The following is a 20,121-nucleotide window of genomic DNA, read 5'->3' on the forward strand; positions in this document are numbered from 1 at the left end:
TAGAAGAAGAAGGTTTATAACATCATTGCTATAGGAAAAATATTATTGATGCAAAACAAAGGTTCTGAACTGACCACCCAGAAATGAGATTCAGCAGGCAGCCATGATTTTTACCCCTTAGCCTCAGAGTGTTTGAAACTTTTGATTTCATTGCTTACATTAAACGTGGGGCAACTTCTTATCAATTCCCAGATTTCTTGCTTCTCTAAAATGCAATCTGACAGTACTGTGGGCTCACATTTCCCCATGGCAACATGGCTGTCAGTACTAAATATTGGGAGTTTCTTTGGTGCTGAGTGAGGCTTTCCAGTTTGTCACACCAACCCCTGTTGTCTCCCTGAGACCAAGGCTTAGTTCCCAGGTTTCGTCTTCCATTCATTCCTGTTTCCATCAGGCTCAACAGGACTGGGATAAGAGGGAGGTGAGAAGGGACTGTCCTCAGGGCAAAATTTGGGAGGAGGTGTCAAAAAACTCAGCAATCAAGTTAGATAATATTTTAGTGTAGTATTTTAATAAATAAAAATTAATGCAACAAAATCTGTGGTAAGCACAATGCCACAATGTTAAATAAAGACAAGATGAGACTCTTCACTAGCATGACCCTCAGAACTGTGCAAGTAGGGAGTACAGGCACAACGATACAAGTAATGTGAGTTTTAATATACCAACTCTGCAATTTTTCAATATTTTTCAACTACTTTAAGGTTTGAAAAAATGTTAACCATTAAAAAAATACGTAATTGGGAATGTAAATTGCTGTAGCCATTATGGAAAACAATATGGAGGTTCCTCAAAAAATTAAAAGTAGAACTACCATATGATCCAGCTATTCCATTTCTGGGTATTTATTCACAGGAAACAAAATCACTATCTGGAAAAGATATCTGTACCCTCGTGTTCATGCAGCATTATTCACAATAGCCAAGATATAGAAACAACCTAAATGTCCATCGATGGATGAATAGATAAAGAAAATGTGGTGTGTGTGTGTATATATATACACACACACAGTGGAATACTATTCAGTGATAAAAGAAATAAATTCTGCCATTTGCAACAACGGGCATAGACCTTGAGGGCTTTATGCTAAGTGAAAGAAGTCAAACAGAGAAAGACAAACATTATATGATCTCAGTTATATGTAGAATCTTAAAAAACCAAAAGCATAGAAACAGAGAACAGATTGATGGTTGCCAGAGGCAGGGGCTGGGGGAAATGGGTGAGGGTGGTCAAAGGGTACCAACTTCCAGTTGTAAGGTGAATAAGTATTAGGGATGTAGTGGGCAATATGGTGCCTACACTTAACAATACCGTATTGTATATTTGAAAGTTGCTCAGAGAATGGATTTCATCACAAGAAAAAGACTTGTAACTATGTATGGAGATGGATTTAAAGTAAATTTATTGTGGTAATCATTTTGCAATATAAACATATATCAAATCTTTATCTTTTATGTCTTAAAACTAATATACCGTCACATGTGAGTTATATCTCAGTACAGCTGGAAAATATATAAAAACATGTACACAGGAGTGCTCATTTTCGCTTCGCCTCAGGCTCCAATATGGGTTGGCATGGCACTGGGTCTTACACGGGAAATGGAGTTTGTGACTCCACTGCCTAGAAAGTTGATGTTTTGGGCAAAATAGGAAGTCCTTCTGACAAGTGTGGTCACCTTAAGATAACTAACTTGTGATGAGGAAGGTGAGCTTTAACTACTGCCTTGCAGCTTAGGTCTGTTTATAACTGCTTTAAGAATGGGGGACACAGTCACCACAGTTTTACCCTCAGAAGGAGAAAAGATGAGTATTATGTATGAATGGCATAGGACTTACGGTGACCTTTTCATTCAAGAGGCGGTGTGTGTGTGTATTATTTTCCTTCGCAAGGTATTTTCAGGTTTAAAATTTTTTTTTTTTCATAATCTGTGACCACTGAAATAACACCCTGTGACAAATTCAATTGGGTATCTAACTTCTGTGACTAAGAAGATGGTGAAAAACCCTGGAATACGTTCCTTTTTAGGACTGGGCAATATCCACTCATTAGAAAAATCAAATACTAAAAAGTTAAAGACCTCTTAATTTTATGACTCTGTTCCGTGCCCCATATATCCCTTTGGAAAATAAATATCACAGCTAGTTGAAAACCTCTTGCAATTTCTCGATTAGCCTTTAGCTGGAAAAAAAAAGAGACAGCCACAAAGAGACCGTTTTACGACACAGTGGGACAGCTTTAAATCTAGAAATCAAATGTGAGTGAAATAATTGACTTTCTAAAAGAAGACTCCTTGCTTGGATGCTGGTGTTAATGGGATGATTTTCCTGATGTTAATGGGTTCACTTTGCACAGGCAATTTCCTGCCATTTTGCTGATGCCAATTGCCACTACATCGATGTGAAGGGCACCAGTCAAGAAAACATTGAGAATGAAGTTGTACAGTTGACAAGTAAATTCTTAGAGGTTAAAGACATCAAGCTGAAGGTACGTTATACGATGTGACAAGGTAAAAGTCTCATTTTTTTCTTCTCTTCAGATGTTTAATAATTCTCATGCCTGACTTGATTTGAAAGTATAAAGTGCTTGGTTTAGAGCTCATTGCAGAAAAGCTGCTGACCCACTAGGAATGACAGTGGAATCGCAGGTTGTACTTGCTGCCCCAGTGTGGGGACGCTGAGAACTGTGTGCTGCTGCTTTATGACTTTCGGCTGTCCTGTGGCGCATGGGCTACTGTGTTCCAGGATGGACAGGTAGGAAAGGAAACAGAAAACAGATTTAGAGCAGAGGAGATGAAGGACAAAAGGCTACCTTCTTTTTTTTTTTTTTTTTAAAGATTTATTTATTTATTTTCCCCCCAAAGCCCCAGTAGATAGTTGTAAGTCATAGTTGCACAGCCTTCTAGTTGCTGTATGTGGGACGCGGCCTCAGCGTGGCCGGAGAAGCGGTGCGTCGGTGTGCGCCCGGGATCCGAACCCGGGCCGCCAGCATCAGAGAGCACGCACTTAACCGCTAAGCCACAGGGCCGGCCACAAAAGGCTACCTTCTGAATGCACAAGGAAAGGTAAAGGTTTGGGCTATCAAACATAGGCCTCCTTTATTTGTATAGAATAGAGGATTTGTGCATTTGGAAATCCAATAAGACTCCCAGAAAGCAAACCTCAAGCAAGTTTTTTTCGGGTCAGATTACATCTGGAGTTTAGTAAGAGGCATAGCTTGCATGTAGCAGAGATTAAAGATCACTGCTTCTTATCAATAGGGGGCATGAGACAACATTTCTTTTGCTTTCCTAATAAATAAATATCACTTGTAAATTATTTGTTTTTAACCTGGAGATATTCAATGTTGCTGCTGATCAGTAGACAAATATCAGTCAAGGCAAATAAGTAAACACAGTTGCTTTGTAGCCTCTGCACCAAGAGGCTGATCCTATTTTTTTAAATTTGCATTCGATAACCATACATGCATGCATTTTCCATGGGGATGACATGACTCCCAGGAGAACTGAGTGTAATGACTCTGGGCCTTCTAGTACTTTGAAGAGCATTGCACACCAATGGCAGCTATCACGCTGGTGGGAGTCATCCTCTGAAACAACTTCCCAGCTCCAGAATCTTACTTCACCCTTACCCCTTCTCCCCTTAGGATCTATAAATACATCCCATATAAGAAAATGCTCTGATTTCACATTTGAAGATAATAGAAAGTCTTGTCCTTCTCCCTTTGGCCAGTCCTTAAAATGCCTTTCAAAGGGAACATATTTTGCCAACGGTGGTTTCTGAACAACACCCTGAGTATTTAGGCAGGGAAAAAAAGTATACATTCTGTTTGAGGTTTGTGAAGGTTGTACTCAATGAATTACTTCCTGTATTTATTTTAGTTACTCTCTAAGTGATAGTTAATCAGCTTTAGTTAGTATAACTGTACTAGTCTCTCCTGTATAGCTCTTTGTAAGGTGCTAAAACACTTTCATATCCCTTTTCTTATTTTATTCACCCAATCCAATGGAGCAGTCCTTATAGCTCCATGGTCTTAATGAGAAAATGAAAAGTCCAAGAGGTTGGCTTAAGCTACGTGAGTGACAGAGCTGGATTTCAGAGTCTCGTCGAATTCTAAAATCGTTCTTCCCACCATACCTTGCTGTTTGCTCAAAAGTAAACAAGAAACAAAAATAAATAAGGAAGTCTAAATTGTTTTATTAAGAACAAAGAAAACAAACAAACGAGTCACCCAGGACATCCTTTTCATGATGTGATCTAGACAGGAGTGGACCAGTCAGGATGGGGCCAGCAAACAACACAAAGGAAAACAGAAAATTGGGTAGTCACTGTTTGTATTGTGAGAAGACATCACACTCAGCCGGTTGGATACCTGTGATCATCAAGACTGCCCCATAAAACATGCCTGACAGTTTGGGGACTCACTGTTTTAGTTTATTGAACACTATTTAGATGTTGGCAAGTAAATTAATTAAAGTCTCAGAGTATGGTTTATTTACTGACTGATATGACTATTGTGGAGATACTTTTTTCTATTTAACCATTTGTAGATCCTAGAAATCTACTTTGTCTTATGGTGAATAGAGTTGAAGTGTTCCATAAACTCATTCTGTTTGGCATTATTTCCAGGATCTTTGGAGATTTCGAGCTCGACTCGTGAAAGGAGAAAGAATCAACCTTTGAAATAGCCCTTTGCTAAAACTCCTTTAGAGAAAGTCAAAATGAAACCAGCTGTCTAAGGAATTGTTTTCTTAATGAGATGATGTTATCTTTTCTGTCATTGTTCACAAAATCAGAATTCGTGTATCAGGTACTCAATTGCATGTGGGCGATTCTGTAGTGCGGTGGTTTGCTTTATGGATGTCAAAACAGTAAAAGTGATATATTACTGTGTTAGGGAAAACTAAATTAGGGTTACATCTAATAAAGGTGGTTGATGCATCATTTAAGTGTGTTAAACCAGTTTCTTTCATTCTATAGATTTTTGGCCAAGAAGAAATGAAAGGTTTAAAACTCAGCGTGTTGAGTTTTGCATCAACAAAATATGGTAGCTTTCCAAAAACCAATTCTAGTAGTACAGTCTTGGGTCTTTACCAGGGAAGCCTTACCATTATCCAAGTGAAATTGTCTAAGAAGAGTGTGGCATGACCTGGGACAAAAAATTTCAACTTCTATGTCAAAATCATGCTCTCAAGATTGGTAAAGAGTATTTGGTCTGCTCAGCTGAGAAAGGTCTGAACAGCTGAAAGCTAACAAGCAAAGTTTTAGCCTGGGCCTGACAGTGTGAGCCCCAAGCTGTCCCTGGGGTACCCAGTCCCTAAGGGTATTTTCAGCACCATGGGCAGTGGTAACTCCAAGGTCAGGTACAGAAGACACACTCCCACCAGCCATGGGGCTTGAACACCCACTGGTAACAGGAGGCCCTTCTAGTTGAGGGCATCTGTCTCTCACAGGTGCTAAGGACATAGGGACACCCATTTTCTCCCACACCCTGAAGCCACTAGGCTGTCTGGTAGCCCAATGGCACAGAGGATGTATTTCACTACCACCAAAGTCACGTTCACAGGCTTCATTGTGAAGCTCACATTTGAGAAAAGAGGCAGTGAAGACATTTTGGGTTTTGAATCCTTGATATTATCTTCTCTTAGGACTTCCGATCCTCCCAACATTTTTCATGAATACTCTTTAAAACAATGGTGGTGAAATATATATATAGAAATATATAGAGAGAAAATTTGCCATCTGAACCATTTTCAAGTGTACAATTCAGTCGCATTTAGCATATTCATAATGTTGTGCAACCATCACCACTCTCTATTTCAACAACCCTTTCATCACCTCAAACAGAGCTCTATGTACATTGTGCAATGGCTCCCCATCCCTCAGCCCTGGTCACCATGATACATCTTGTTTCTACAAATTTGCCTATTGTAGATAGTTTATACAATTGGAGTCACACAGTATTAGTCTTTCTGTGTCTGGTGTATTTCACTTAGCATGTTTCAAGGTTCATTCATGTTGTAGCATGATCATAACTTCATTCCTTTTCATGGCTGAATAATACATATATACATTTATATACATTCATCTTTCTATCTGGCTTTTTGATTATCCATTCATTTCTTCCTGTTCCAATTCTCTTAGGTATCTCCATAGCAGTGGAATTGTTGGTTTGTATGGGAATTCTGTTTACCCTTTGGAGGAGCCTCATGGATGCTTTTTAAACACTGAAGGCCTAAGGATACCTCCTCGAGCTTTAATGGCACCTAACAATAACAGACAGTCTTGAATTGGCATCAGCAGCCAAATTCGACAATTGCACAAAGGCATTAGTCAGAAAATGTCTTATCAAAGACAGTAAAATCAGGACTTAGTCATTAAAAAGTCCTTTCTCTTCTATTCAGCCTTTTACTCTGAAAAATTTCAGATAGAAAAGTACATAGTATAATGAGTGCCCATGTAACCATCGCCCAGAATCAGCAGTTATCAAATTTCCCTACACTTTGCTTCATCCACCTCTTTTCCAGGCAGTTTTAAAAACATAACTTTATTTTTCAAGCTTATAAATCGTGGAACAATATAGAGCAAAAAATTACTCATAATCCCAGCAATGGAAGTTGACGATTATTTCTTTGCATGATTTTTCAGTGGTATGGCCTGTAGTCCAGTTTTGTCACATTTGTGTTTTGGTTTTTAGTTGTTACGTCTTTCACCCAGTCTCTGCATAAGGCTCTTCCTCTTTACTGGTTGTGTAGGGGAAGAGCCCTGAACTGGAATGCCAGACCCTGGTCTCGGCTCTCTTGGCAGCCAGCTCTGTGACCTTCACCTGTCTGGGCCTGATCGGAAAAAGATGCCTTTGGGCTCAGTGTTCTCTCAGGCCCTTCCAACTCAGACATTCTGTGTCTGTCACCAACGTACACAGGCACAGTTCGTTCACGTCTCCACAGGGCAAGCAGTTTGGGTTGATGGCTACCAAGAGAACTTGGTGGCTCTCCTCAGATCAGAGTCCTGTCCATCCCGACATGATGCCTTCTACTCTCCTCCCCAAAACAGGAAGGGAGAAGCCAGAAGGCTAATGAGCAGTGCTACCAGTGGCACCATGATGGCTTGTACTTTCATATCTCTATAACCACCACCACATCTGACCTGATCTTGACAGACTGCGAAGATGGAGCTTGAAACACACATACCAAGCTCAGGTGTTCAAGCAACTCTGTCCCCAGAAAAAGGCCCCTCGAAGGCTCTCTATTTGAGGCCTGCAGTGTCCACATACATGCCTCTCATTCTGATGGATGAAAATGCCCTGGCTTTCACTTCTTTGCAGATGATTTTCTGAGGTTAGCAAATGCCTGTGGAGCCTCATAGCACCAAACCTACAGTGGTTTCCCCTTGCTTAGCCACTGTTCCCAAAGTAAGACTCTTGTCTGGTAGTACACTGTAACGGACCACAGTAGAAATAAACGGTTGCATGTTTGCTTACAGCCTTCAAATAAACACGCTGAGTCAACACTGTGCATTACCTTCATGACTCTCAAACTGAGCAGCATCAACTTGTCTCCCCTGAGTGATGATGCTCCTCTCACTTCCTGGGGTGTTTGAAAGCTTGAACAAAGGAGTACCGCTCACTGCCTCCTCAGTGTGTATGAGCAGTCCGTGAATGAAAGAACAGGATAAGGTGACTGTTTTTGTGAAACTGTTCTCTGAGATGATCACGGAGCCCAGGTGCTTCGCACGTCTCTAAAAGAGTTTAAGGTTCAACTGTGGTTTCTTTATTGCATCAGTCAGAGCCAGGGTTACAGCAAGGCCAGTTGTAACCAAGACCAGAAAGCAGGGGAAATTGAGTTGGGCGTCATCTCCTTTTTTGAATAGGCCTGTATTTGTTGGCTAGTGCTGCCGTAAAAAGTACCACAGATTTTGTGGCTTTAAACAACAGAAATTTATACTCACAATTCTCAGTGAACGAGGTTTGGAACTTGGAGCAATGCACAGAATCCTGCCAAACAACAGAGGGATGAGGTGTCCTTCATGATTCACAACCTTCCTGTCATGGTCAAGATGGCTGCTGTGAGCAAGGCCAGTGGAAACATATTTGGCCTCACGCATGATAACTTCCCAGAGACATTAGCTACAAGGATCCTGGGCTCAAATCTGAGGGTCAAACTAATGAGCCTACTGGAAAGTTTCACGAGAAGGAAGAAGTCAAGTACATGAGCTTGACCCGATTCTGTGTGAGGTCAGTGTTATAACCTGGCCTTTGTGAGGAATGTTCTCAGCCCCGTCCAGTGCTGTAGCTTTCCAGTATCCTGCCATCCTGTGTGGGCTTGACTCATTATAAGTGACTTTTTTTAAGTCCAGTGTTCCTGCGTTTGGTGATAGGATGGGAGGGAGGGAGAACGTGGGGAAAATAAGCCATTACTCAATTTCATTGGAAAATTAGCATTTGAAATAACTGTAATACCCACAGGTTACGTTGAACAGGCTGTATTTTTTCCTTGAAAAAAGATGTCTAAAATGGCTGTTTTAAGAATGAAATAGTATATTGTATCTCCAAAGTGCCATTTTTCTTTTATTATTTTTAGAATTTTATCTTATTTTATTTATTTTTAATTTTTTGTTTATTGCAGTATGATTGGTTTATAACATTGTATAAATTTCAAGTGTACATCATTATACTTCTATTTCTGCATAGATTACATCATGTTCACCACCCAAATACTAATTACAACCCATCACCACACACATGTGCCGAATTATCCCTTTCACCCTCCTCCCACCCCCCTTCCCCTCTGGTAACCACCAATCCAACCTCTGTCTCTATGTGTTTGTTTGTTGTTGTTATCTACTACTTAATGAGTAAGAGCATTCGGTATTTGACCTTCTCCCTCTGACTTATTTCACTTGGCATAATACCCTCAATGTCCATCCATGTTGTCACAAATGGCTGGATTTCATCATTTCTTATGGCTGAGTAGTATTCCATTGTGTATATATACCACATCTTTATCCATTCGTCCCTTGCTGGGCCTTTAGGTTGCTTCCAAGACTTGGCTATTGTCAATAACGCTGCAATGAACACAGGGGTGCATGTATCTTTACGCATTGGTGTTTTCAAGTTCCTTGGATAAATACTCAGCAGTGGAATAGCTGGATCATATGGTAGTTCTATCCTTGATTTTTTGAGGAATCTCCATACTGTTTTCCATAGTGGCTGCACCAGTTTGCACTCCCACCAGCAGTGTATGAGAGTTTCCTTCTCTCCACATCCTCTCCAACCCATGTTGTTTCCTGTCTTGTTAATTATAGCCATTCTGACAGGCATGAGGTGATATCTCATTGTAGTTTTGATTTGCACTTCCCTGATAGTTAGTGATGTTGAACATCTTTTCATGTGCCTGTTGGCCATCTGTATATCTTCTTTGGAGAAATGTTTATTCAGGTCTTTTGCCCATTTTTAATTGGGTTGTTAGTTTTTTTGTCAAAGTTCCAACAACATTTTTCACAAAAATAGAACAAAGAATCCTAAAATTTATATAGAACAACAAAAGACCTAAAGTAGCTAAAGGAATCCTGAGAAAAAAGAACAAAGCTGGAGGTATCAAACTCCCTGATTTCAAAAGATACTACAAAGCTATATTAACCAAAACAGCATGGTACTGGCACAAAAACAGGCACACAGATCAATGGAATAGAATTGAAAGCCCAGAAATAAACCCACACATCTATGGACAGCTAATCTTCAACAAAGGAGCCAAGAACATACAATGGAGAAAAGAAAGTCTCTTCAACAAATGGTGTTGGAAAAACTGGACAGCCACATGCAAAAAAATGAAAGTAGACCCTTACCTTACACCATACACAAAAATTAACTCAAAATGGATTAAAGACTTGAATGTAAGACCTGAAACTATGAAACTTCTGGAAGAAAACATAGGCAGTACGCTCTTCGACATTGGTCTTAGCAACATATTTTCAAGCACCACGTCTGACTGGGCAAGAGAAACAATAGAAAAAATAAACAAATGGGACTACATCAAACTAAAAAGCTTCTGCACAGCAAAGGAAACCATCAACAAAACGAAAAGACAACCTAACAACTGGGAGAAGATATTTGCAAACCATACATCTGATAAGGGCTTAATCTCCAAAATATATAAAGAACTCATGCATCTCAAAGTGCCATTTTTCTTTTCAACTCATTTTTTTCTCTCTTCCCCTTACTCTGGACACTTGTGTTTTATCCGTTGAGTCCCCGTTTCTGTAAGTCTTTCAGTTTCTCTTGTTTCTGTTTTCTTTCCTCTGTAACTAAGTAGTTTTCTTAGCCTGGCAAGAGTTGAATCATCTGGAGATTTAAAACATACCCCTACCTAGACCCAATGCGAGGAAACCTGATTAAGTCAGTCTGGGGTGGGCCTGGTCATCAGTAATTATAGCAGCTCCCCAGAGGACTCTGGGGTGCCGCCAGAGACAAAGACCACAAAGCCCTGCCCACGTGTCAGCCCTTCAGAAGGGCCTGTGGTTCTCTAATAGGCCTCTCCCAGCCTTTCTGGAGGACCTGTCAGCTTCCTGTCTTAAAAAAAATCCAAATCTATTTTCTAGAAACTAACTCCAAGAGGGAAACTGAACCATTAGTTCAGTGTCTGGCTAGAATGGTGCCTGCCACCTGGTGGGCATGGAATAAATGCTGAATGAATTAACGAATATTACCAACATATTCACTTAGCTTCATTTATTCAAAAATGAGAAGTTTTTGCTTTTTTGCAAAAGTTCAGTATGTATTTTTTCTTGATTGCATCATTTCTACTTACAAAGCTATAATATTTTTATCCTAGCTACTGAAATAGCTGTGAAGATTTATATTAACGTATTTTATACTTTTTCTGTTTTGAAGAAAACAACATGGCCAATGACAGAAGCTACATACATTGAGGCATATGCTCTTTCTTGAATCTCAATTTTTACATATAAAAAAATACAAAAAGTCGTCTTTATGAGATGAGGAATTCATGTAGAGAATCAAATCGAAAAGGAAATATTCTCCTTTGTTTTTAAATATTTCCTTCAGAGCAGCATGGAAGAAATAGCCTCCACATATATTATTGATGCCTCAAACGCCTTACTCTCACACAGTGTTAAATGATTCACAAATAGGTCTTTTTCACAGTTTAAAGTTTGTTGTTGTGTGTGTTTGTAAATGTGCTAGGAATTTACAAAGAATTGCTTAATTACTCTACAGTTTAATCTGTGGAATAGACAAAGACAGAACACAGCAGGCTTCTTAGTTTTATGGAAAGGGCAGCTGCATAGAGACACACAAGTTGTGGGTTGTACGTGGATCGGTGAAGAAGTGTTTTGGAAAAATAGTGGTAGAGAAACTGCTCACACAGCATCACAACTAACGATAGTCCTTTCTTTGTTTTGTTTTTTTTTATTTTTTTCCTTTGCAAGGAGGACTTCCAATCTGTTTACCATGTGAGCAGGCAGCTCACTTCTGTGCAGAAATCAAGTCCCCCAAATATGGTGAAGGTCACCATCCTGGATTATTGGGATCATAGAGAAGGGAAATCAGATGACCAGGATCATAGACAAGCCCCAGATCATTGAAGTCAGCACAAAAGTGGCCATTCTGAGTGTGAATTGCACACCTGGTGCCACCTCCTAATCTAGACCAAAAGAGTTATTTGATTTTCTTTTTAAATCAATGTATTTCCTTTATCATCATTTCAATTAAAGACTATAAACAGCAATAACAATCTCATTGTGTCTACTCATCTAATGACCTTAGGTCAATTTGTGAGTGGGTGCAATTAATAAAATAAAATTCATTGGCTTTTTTGCTGTTACGTTAACTGAAGATACACCTAATCTTGAGGCAGCTTCTGAGTTGAGAATTATATTGTTATCCAATACTGTTGATTCATTTTGAATCTTTAGACACTTATCTCTTGCTACATAGGCTCTTTTTAAAGATTCTTCCACATCGCAGAGTCATTACCAATTTTAGTGTCAAATAGCAGTTGGTGTCTTTCATTTTATGAATATTTATCAGTTTCAGTCTGATCATTTTTAAGTGTCTTGAGAGGTGTTCTGGCAAGACAGAATTGGCAAGTGACACAATGGTATCCCATTGTGTACTGGTATCCCAGTAGTAAGAGGGTTGCATGATTCCTTTGAGTCTTTGATTTGTGAAGCCTTGTCTTCTAGTTCATAGAATCTCTTTGACCTAGGACATTTACCATTAGTGTATTCAGATAAACAAGGCAAATGCTTAAGTCTGTATGGAAAGCACTTGAAAGACAAAGAGAAAATTTTATTTCTTTTTTTGTAACCTGTTTAATATTTACTGTGGTATCATTAACTGTTTTCTTTATCGATAGTGCTGATGCAAATAATCAATAATCATTCCACAGTAGTGACTTTTATTTGAGCCAAGCTGAGCACTATAGCCTGGGAATGAAAAAAGGTCCAGAGAAAAGTGGTTTTCAGCACAGTTATATTCCAGTTTGGAACAAAGGGACATATATGAAGCATGATGGACACATTCTTTCAAGCTTTCAAGGAGATATTTGTTACAGATTAGCATGTACACAGCAGATCAATATGACCCTGGCATCGTGGAAAGGAAAACTTACCTTTCAGAGAGATCCTGATATTGGCTTCACAGGGAGGGAGGCATTCACGCTTATCTACAAAGAGTACATTTTTTGCTTTAGAGTGGTGAGTTAAGGCAGATGCACAATGTATGTTTGACAGGCGGTTAAGTTAGGCTGCTCTGGTTAAAATCAAATTTAGGCTAAATCAGGCTCAAACCAGAATGGCTTCCCCCATACTTGAAAATATAACATTTTCTTATCATTTCTCCTTTTAATCAGTAATCTTTCAATAGAAAGCATTGACAATCAAAGTATTGTCCCTCGATGCCAGGGTGGTTGCTTCCTGCCCTGGGTCCATTATGTCCCTCAAAGGTAGGCTTTATTTTAATTGACCTCCACAGTTATCTAGATCAGGGAGAAGTGGCCACCTAAAATTCACAATCATTGAGGTATGCACTCACAGAGGCAGTAGTTTTTTTTTTTCAATTGTGGTAAAATTGGTTTATAACATTACATAAATTCCAGGTATACATGATTATACTTATATTTCTGCATAGATTACAGCATGTTCACCACCCAGAGACTATTTACAATCCATCACCACACACATGTGCCTAATCATCCCTTTCACCCTCTTCCCTCCCCCCTTCCCCTCTGGTAACCACCAATCCAATCTCTGTCTCTATGTGTTTGTTAGTTGTTGTTGTCTACTACTTAACGAGTGAGATCATACGGTATTTGACCTTCTCCCTCTGATTTATTTCACTTGGCATAATACCCTCAATGTCCATTCATGTTGTCACAAATGGCTGGATTTCATCATTTCTTATGGCTGAGTAGTAGTCCATTGTGTATGTATACCACATCTTCTTTATTCATTCATCCCTTGATGGGCGCTTAGGTTGCTTCCAAGTCTTGGCTATTGTGAATAAGGCTGCAATGAACACAGGGGTGCATGTTTCTTTACGCATTCTGTTTTTATGTTTTGTGGATAAACACCCAGCAGTGGAATAGCTGGATCATATGGTAGTTCTATTCTTAATATTTGAGGAATCTCCATACTGTTTTCCATAGTGACTGCAGCAGTTTGCACTCCCACAGCAGTGTATGAGAGTTCCCTTCTCTCCACATCCTCTCCAACATTTGTTGTTTCCTGTCTTGTTATTTATAGCCATTCTGACAAGGGTGAGGTGATATCTCATTGTAGTTTTGACTTGCATTTCCCTGATAGTTAATGATGTTGAACATCTTTTCATGTTGCTGTTGGCCAACTGTATATCTTCTTTGGAAATGTCTGTTCAGGTCTTTCGCCCATTTTAAAATTGGGTTGTTGGTTTTTTTGTTGTTGAGATGTATGCGTTCTTTATATATTTTGGATATTAACCCCCTATCAGCTATATAGTTTGCAAATATCCTCTCCCAATTGTTACATTGTCTTTCTGTTTTGTTTGTGGTTTTGTTTGCTGTGCAGAAGCTTTTTAGTTTGATGTAGTCCCATTTATTTTTTCTGTCATTTCCCTTGTCCAGTGAGACATGGTACTTGAAAATATTTTGCTGAGACCAATGTCAAAGAGCGTACAACCTATGTTTTTTCTAGAGTTTTCATGCTTTCAGGTCTTACATTCAAGTCCTTAATCCATTTTGAGTTATGTTTGTGTATGGTGCAAGATAATGGTCCACTCTCCCTTTTTTCATGTGGCTCTCCAGTTTTTCCAACACCATTGATTGAGGAGACTTTCCTTCCTCCATTTTCTGTTCTTGGCTCCCTTGTCGAAAATTAGCAGTCCATAGATGTGTGAGTTTATTTCTGGGCTCTCGATTCTGTTCAATTGATATGTGTGTCTGTTTTGGGGCCAGTACCATGCTGTTTTGGTTGCTATAGCTTTGTAGTATATTTTGAAATCAGGGAGTGTGATACCTCCAGCTTTGTTCTTTTTTCTCAGGATTCCTTTGGCTATTCGGGGTCTTTTCTTGTTGGATATAAATTTTAGGATTCTTTGTTCTATTTCTGTGAAAAATGTTGTTGGAACTTTGATCGGGATTGTGTTGAATCTACAGACTGCTTTAGGAAGTTTGGTAATTTTAACTATGTTTATTCTTCCAATCCAAGAGCATGAAATATCTTTGCATTCCTTTTGTCTTCTTCAATTTCTTTCAAAAATGTTTTATAGTTTTCAGTGTACAGATCTTTCATCTCTTTAGTTAAGTTTATTCAGAGGTACTTTATTCTTTTTATTGCAATTGTAAATGGGATTATATTCTTAATTTCACTTTCTGCTGCTTCGTTGTTAGTGTGTGGAAATGCAACTCATTTTCGTAAGTTGATTTTGTATCCTGCAACTTTTACCATATTCATTTATTATTTTTAAAAGTTTTTTGGTGGATTAGTTATGATTTTCTGTATATAAAATCATGTCATCTGCAAATAGCGACAGTTTCACTTCTTCCTTTCCAATTTGGATCCCTTTTATTTCTTTTTCTTGCCTGATTGCTCTGGCTCGGACTTCCAATTCTACGTTAAATGAGCAGTGAAAGTGGGGATCCTTGTCTGGTTCCTGTTCTTAGAGGGATAGCTTTCAGTTTTTCACCATTGAGGATGATATTAGCTGTGGGTTTGTCATATATGGGCTTTATTATGTTGAGGTACTTTCCTTCTATGCCCATTTTATTCAGAGTTTTTATCATAAATGGATGCTGTATCTTGTCAAATGCTTTCTCTGCATCTATTGACATGATCATGTGATTTTTATTCTTCATTTTGTTAATGTGGTGTATCATATTGATTGATTTGAGGATGTTGAACCATCCCTGCATCCCTGGAATAAATTCTACTTGATCATGGTGTATGAACTTTTTAATGTGTTATTGTATTTGATTTGCTAGTATTTTGTTGAGGATTTTTGAATCTATGTTCATCAGTGATGTTGACTTGTAATTTTCTTTTTTTTGTGGTGTCCTTCTCTGGTTTTGGTATGAGGGTAATGTGGGCTTTGTAGAATGAGTTAGGGAGCTTCGCCCTCTCCTCAATTTTTTGGGAGAGTTTCAGAAGGATAGGTATTAACTCTTTGAATGTTTGGTAGAATTCACCAGCGAAGGCATCTGGTCCCGCACTTTTATTTTTGTGAAGGTTTTGATTACTGTTTCGATCTTCTTACTGGTGACTGGTTTATTCAAATTCTCTATTTCTTCTTGATTCAGTTTTGGAAGGTTGTATGATTCTAAGAATTTATCCATTTCTTCTAGATTGTTCAATTTGTTGGCATATAGCTTTTCATAGTATTCTCTCATAATCTTTTGTATTTCTGAGGTGTCTGTTGGAATTTCTCCTCTTTCATTTCTGATTTTATTCATTTGAGCCTTTTTTCTTTTTTTCTTGGTGAGACTAGCTAAAGGTTTGTCAATTTTGTTCATATTTTCAAAGAACCAACTCTTGGTTTCATTGATTTTTTTCTATTTCTTTTTTACTCTATTTCATTTATTTCTGCTCTGATTTTTACTATTTCTCTCCTTCTACTGATTTGGGGCTTTGTTTGTTCTTCTTTATCCAGTTCCTTTTGGGGCACTGTTATATTGTTTATTTGACATTTTTCTTGTTTGTTGCTGTAGGCCTGGATTGCTATAAACTTCCCTCTTAGAACCACTTTTGCTGTATCCCATAATTCCTGGCATGTCACATTTTCATTTTCATTTGTCTCCAGGTATTTTTTGATCTCTCCTTTGATTTCTTCATTGACCCAATTGTTGTTCAGTAGCATTTTGTTTAATCTCCACCTATTTGTGGCTTTCTTGATTTTCTTCCTATAGTTGATTTCTAATTTCATACCATTGTGGTCAGAAAAGATGCTTGGTATTATTTCAGTCTTCTTAAATTTATGGAGATGTGTTTTGTGGCCTAATATGTGATCAGTCTTGGAAAACGTTCCATGTGCATTTGAAAAGAACGTGTATTCTTCAGTTTTTGGATGGAATGTTCTGTATATGTCTACTAAGTCCATATGTTCTAGTGTGGATTATTTAAGACCACTGTTTCTTTATTGATCTTCTGTTTGGATGATCATCCATTGGTTAAGTGGAGTGTTAAAGTCCCCTACTATTATTGTATTACTGTCTATTTCTCCTTTTATGTCTGTTAATAATTGCTTTATATATTTAGGTGCTCCAATGTTGGGTCCATAGATATTTACAAGTGTTATTTCCTCTTGTTGGATTGTTTTCTTGATCATTATGTAGTTCCCTTCTTCGTCTCTTGTGACAGTTTTTGTTTTAAATTCTATTTTGTCTGATATGAGTATTGCTACCCCAGTTTTCTTTTCATTGTCATTTGCATGGATTATCTTTTTCCATCCCTTCACTTTCAGTTTGTGAGTGTCTTTAGGTCTGATGTGTGTCTCTTGTATGCAGTATATATATGGGTCTTGTGTTTTTATCCAATTGGCCACCCTATGCCTTTTATTCGAGGATTTAGTCCATTGACATTTAAAGTACCTATTGATAAGTTTGTACTTACTGCCATTTTGTTATTCTGTTTCTGGATGTTTTAATAGTTCTTCTCTGTTCCTTTCTTCATCTCTTGCTCTCTTCCCTTGTGGTTTGATGTCTTTCTTTAGTATGTTTTGGTTCCTATCTCTTAATTTTTTGTGTATTTATTATAGCTTTCTGGTTTGTGATTACCATGAGGTTCATATATACTAACCTACGTATAACAATCTATATTAAGTTGATGGTCTCTTTAGTTTGACCTCTTTCTAAAAGTTCTACTCTCATACTCTCCTTTTCCCACATTTCATGTTTTCGATATGATATCTAACCTCTTTTTTGTGCATTTCTATCCATTACCCCCTAATCATGGAAATAGATATTTTTTTTTCCTATTTGTGGTCCTCTCTTTCCCTCTTAAATAAGTCCCTTTAGCATTTCTTGTAGGGCTAGTTTCTTAGTGATAAACTTTAATTTTTCCTTGTCTGGGAAACTCTTTATCTCTCCTTCCCTCTTGAATGATAACCTTGCTGGGTAGAGTATTCTTGGCTGTAGGTTTTTTCCTTTTAGCACTTTACATATATTGTGCCACTCTCTTCTAGCCTGTAAGGTTTCTGCTGAGAAGTCAGCTGATAGCCTTATGGGGTTTCCTTTGTATGTGACTTGTTGCCTTTCTCTTGTGGCTTGTAAGATTCTTTCTTTATCTTTAATTCTGGACATTTTAATTATGATGTGTCTTGATGTGGGCCTATTTGGGTTTATATTTTTTGGTGTTCTATGTGCTTCCTGTATCTGGCTGTCTGTTTCCTTCTTTAGGTTAGGGAAGTTTTCAACTATTATTCCTTCAAATAGATTCTCTGCCCCTTTGTCTCTCTCTTCTCCTTCTGGGACACCTATAACATGGATGTTAGTGCCCTTGATGTTGTCCCAGAGGTCCCTTAGACTGTCGTCACTGTTTTTAATTCTTTTTCTTTTATCTGTTCAGCTTGGGTGATTTCCTCTAGTTTCATCCCCTTCGCTGATCCGTTCTTCTGTATCGTCTCCTCTGCTTTTCAGTCCCTCTAGAGAATTTTTCATTTCCAGTATTGTATTCTTCATTTCTGATTGGTTCTTTATTATATCTTCCATTTCTGTGTTGACGTTCTCACTGAGTTCATCCATTCTTCTCCCAACATCTGTGAGCATCCTTATGACTCTTTGTTTGAAGTCTTTGTCAGGTGGATGGCTCATTTCTATTTCATTTATTTCTGTATCTGGCGTTTTGTCCTCTTCCCTTTTTTGGAACATACTCCTTTTCCTTCTCATTTTGCCTCTTTCTCTGTGCTTGTATCTATGTATTAGGTAGGTCAGCTATGTCTCCTGATGTTGGAGAGGTGACCTTATGTAAGTGAAGTCTTATGTGGCCTAACAATGTGCTTCCATCTCATCACCAATTCCAAATGTTCGAGAAGTGACCCCCATGTGGGGTACAGGTGTCTTTCTGTTGTGGCAGGCTTGCTGCAGGTGGAGGTACCCCGGGAGGCTGAGCTATCTCCCTGGCCAGCTCATTGTAATGCTCTGCTCTGTGTGGATGTTGTGGACGCTTCCGTCTCTTTATTGGGTTTGGAGATTCCCAGCACAGGTAGCTGCAATGTCTAGTAGCACCTTCCTGTTGCAATTTTTCTATAGAGTACGCCCCCAGTGTGGCTGGTTGTTAGGCTCAGGGGCTTACAATTGCTATGGCCTCCAGCCTATAAGGCTCTTGTCAGCTCTCTGAGGATTGCAGCTCAGTAGGCCTGGTCCAAGGCATGGGAGAACCCAATTGTTTCAGGCTTTGGAAGGTGGGGCTGATCCCCTATGTAGCTGTTTGAGAAGCACAGGTCTTCTGCAGCTGACAAGCCCCACCACCCACAGGGCCACACAGACTGTCAACACAGTCATTCCTCCTGCACATGCCCTCACCCCATCAACCAGACCCAGTTGCCCCGCAGCAGAGGCCCCACACACTCCACTAACATCCCACCCACTCCACCTGCTCCTCACACATGCTCTGCCCCACAGAGGTGGACCCAATTGCCAGGCTGATGGGAAAACAGGCACCCCACTATGCAGGCCCACAAGTTACCTGAGGGCTTGTTGTTGGGTGGGGCCAGTCCCCAGGGTGGGCTGCTTGCCTTGATGAGCTGGATTCAATCAGTGCTCTAATGGGTGGAGCAGGCCCTGGGATAGCAAGCCCCAGGGAGAACTCCAATGGCATCTGCCAGTGTCTGTGTCAGCATGCTCACACCAGATTACAACGATGGCCTTTGCCAATATCTCAGTCTCTGTAGAGGTCTCACCTCTCACCAAGATGCACCCAAAACCTATCAGGTGAGTCTCTTTTCACCAAAGGATTCTGCGCCTTTCGTTCTGGTGCTTTTAGGTTACTTTCTGAAATGAGTGAATTTGTACATGGGCCCTTTAAGAGCCAGCTTTAATTACCTTATGTCCCAGTTTTTCTGGGGGTACTCCCCGTTGTTGTTAGTAGCCAGCAAAGCCAGATATTTTGACTCTCATCTCGGTTGTGCTGGGTCCAAAAAATGGTTATAGTGGCAATGCTCCCCAGCTCAGGTCCCCCACTCCTCCAGGGAAGGCTGCAAACCTTTGGATTGCTTGCGGGTGGCTCTGAAGCACTGCGGCTTGTGAAAGTGGTGTTTTTACTCTCCAAAAGGGAATTTCTGCCTCTTCCACCTCAGTCAGGACTTTTGTTTGTTACAGGGCTTCCTCTTGTCCAGTTTTCAGTTCTTTTTAGGGGGTAATTCTTGTAAGAGTAGTTGTAAGTCGACTGTGTCTGTGGGAGGAGGTGAGTTCAGAGTCTGCCTATGCCACCATCTTGACTTCAGTCTGCAGGGGAGATATTTTTACAGGTTATACTATTTTCAATGAAGTCAAATTGTTACACCAACATTGTATGTGTGCTCTTGTGTGACCTTTTGTGATCACATTGTTTATAATGTTTTTAGAACAGTTGTACTAAAATATAAGAAATCAACAATAATATTTGAAGTAGACATTGAGGAGAACTCACGAATTTAATGAG

The 20,121-nt window shown here is 39.3% G+C and overlaps 1 protein-coding gene across 1 annotated transcript in view; it reads left to right on the forward strand.

The window, feature by feature from the left end:
• LOC101394977 (phytanoyl-CoA dioxygenase, peroxisomal) overlaps positions 1-4,941 on the forward strand; it is a 37,260-nt gene extending 32,319 nt beyond the window's left edge. Inside the window, exons 8-9 of the mRNA XM_004425360.3 lie at positions 2,354-2,485; positions 4,627-4,941. Coding sequence (XP_004425417.2) covers positions 2,354-2,485; positions 4,627-4,680 — 186 coding nt within the window. The 3' untranslated portion in view covers positions 4,681-4,941. The remainder of the gene's footprint in view (positions 1-2,353; positions 2,486-4,626) is intronic.
• The last annotated feature ends 15,180 nt before the right edge of the window (positions 4,942-20,121 follow it).

This window comes from Ceratotherium simum, chromosome 32 (assembly GCF_057802395.1).
Source record: "Ceratotherium simum simum isolate JZ-2026a chromosome 32, ASM5780239v1, whole genome shotgun sequence".
Classification (NCBI taxonomy): Eukaryota; Metazoa; Chordata; class Mammalia; order Perissodactyla; family Rhinocerotidae; genus Ceratotherium; species Ceratotherium simum.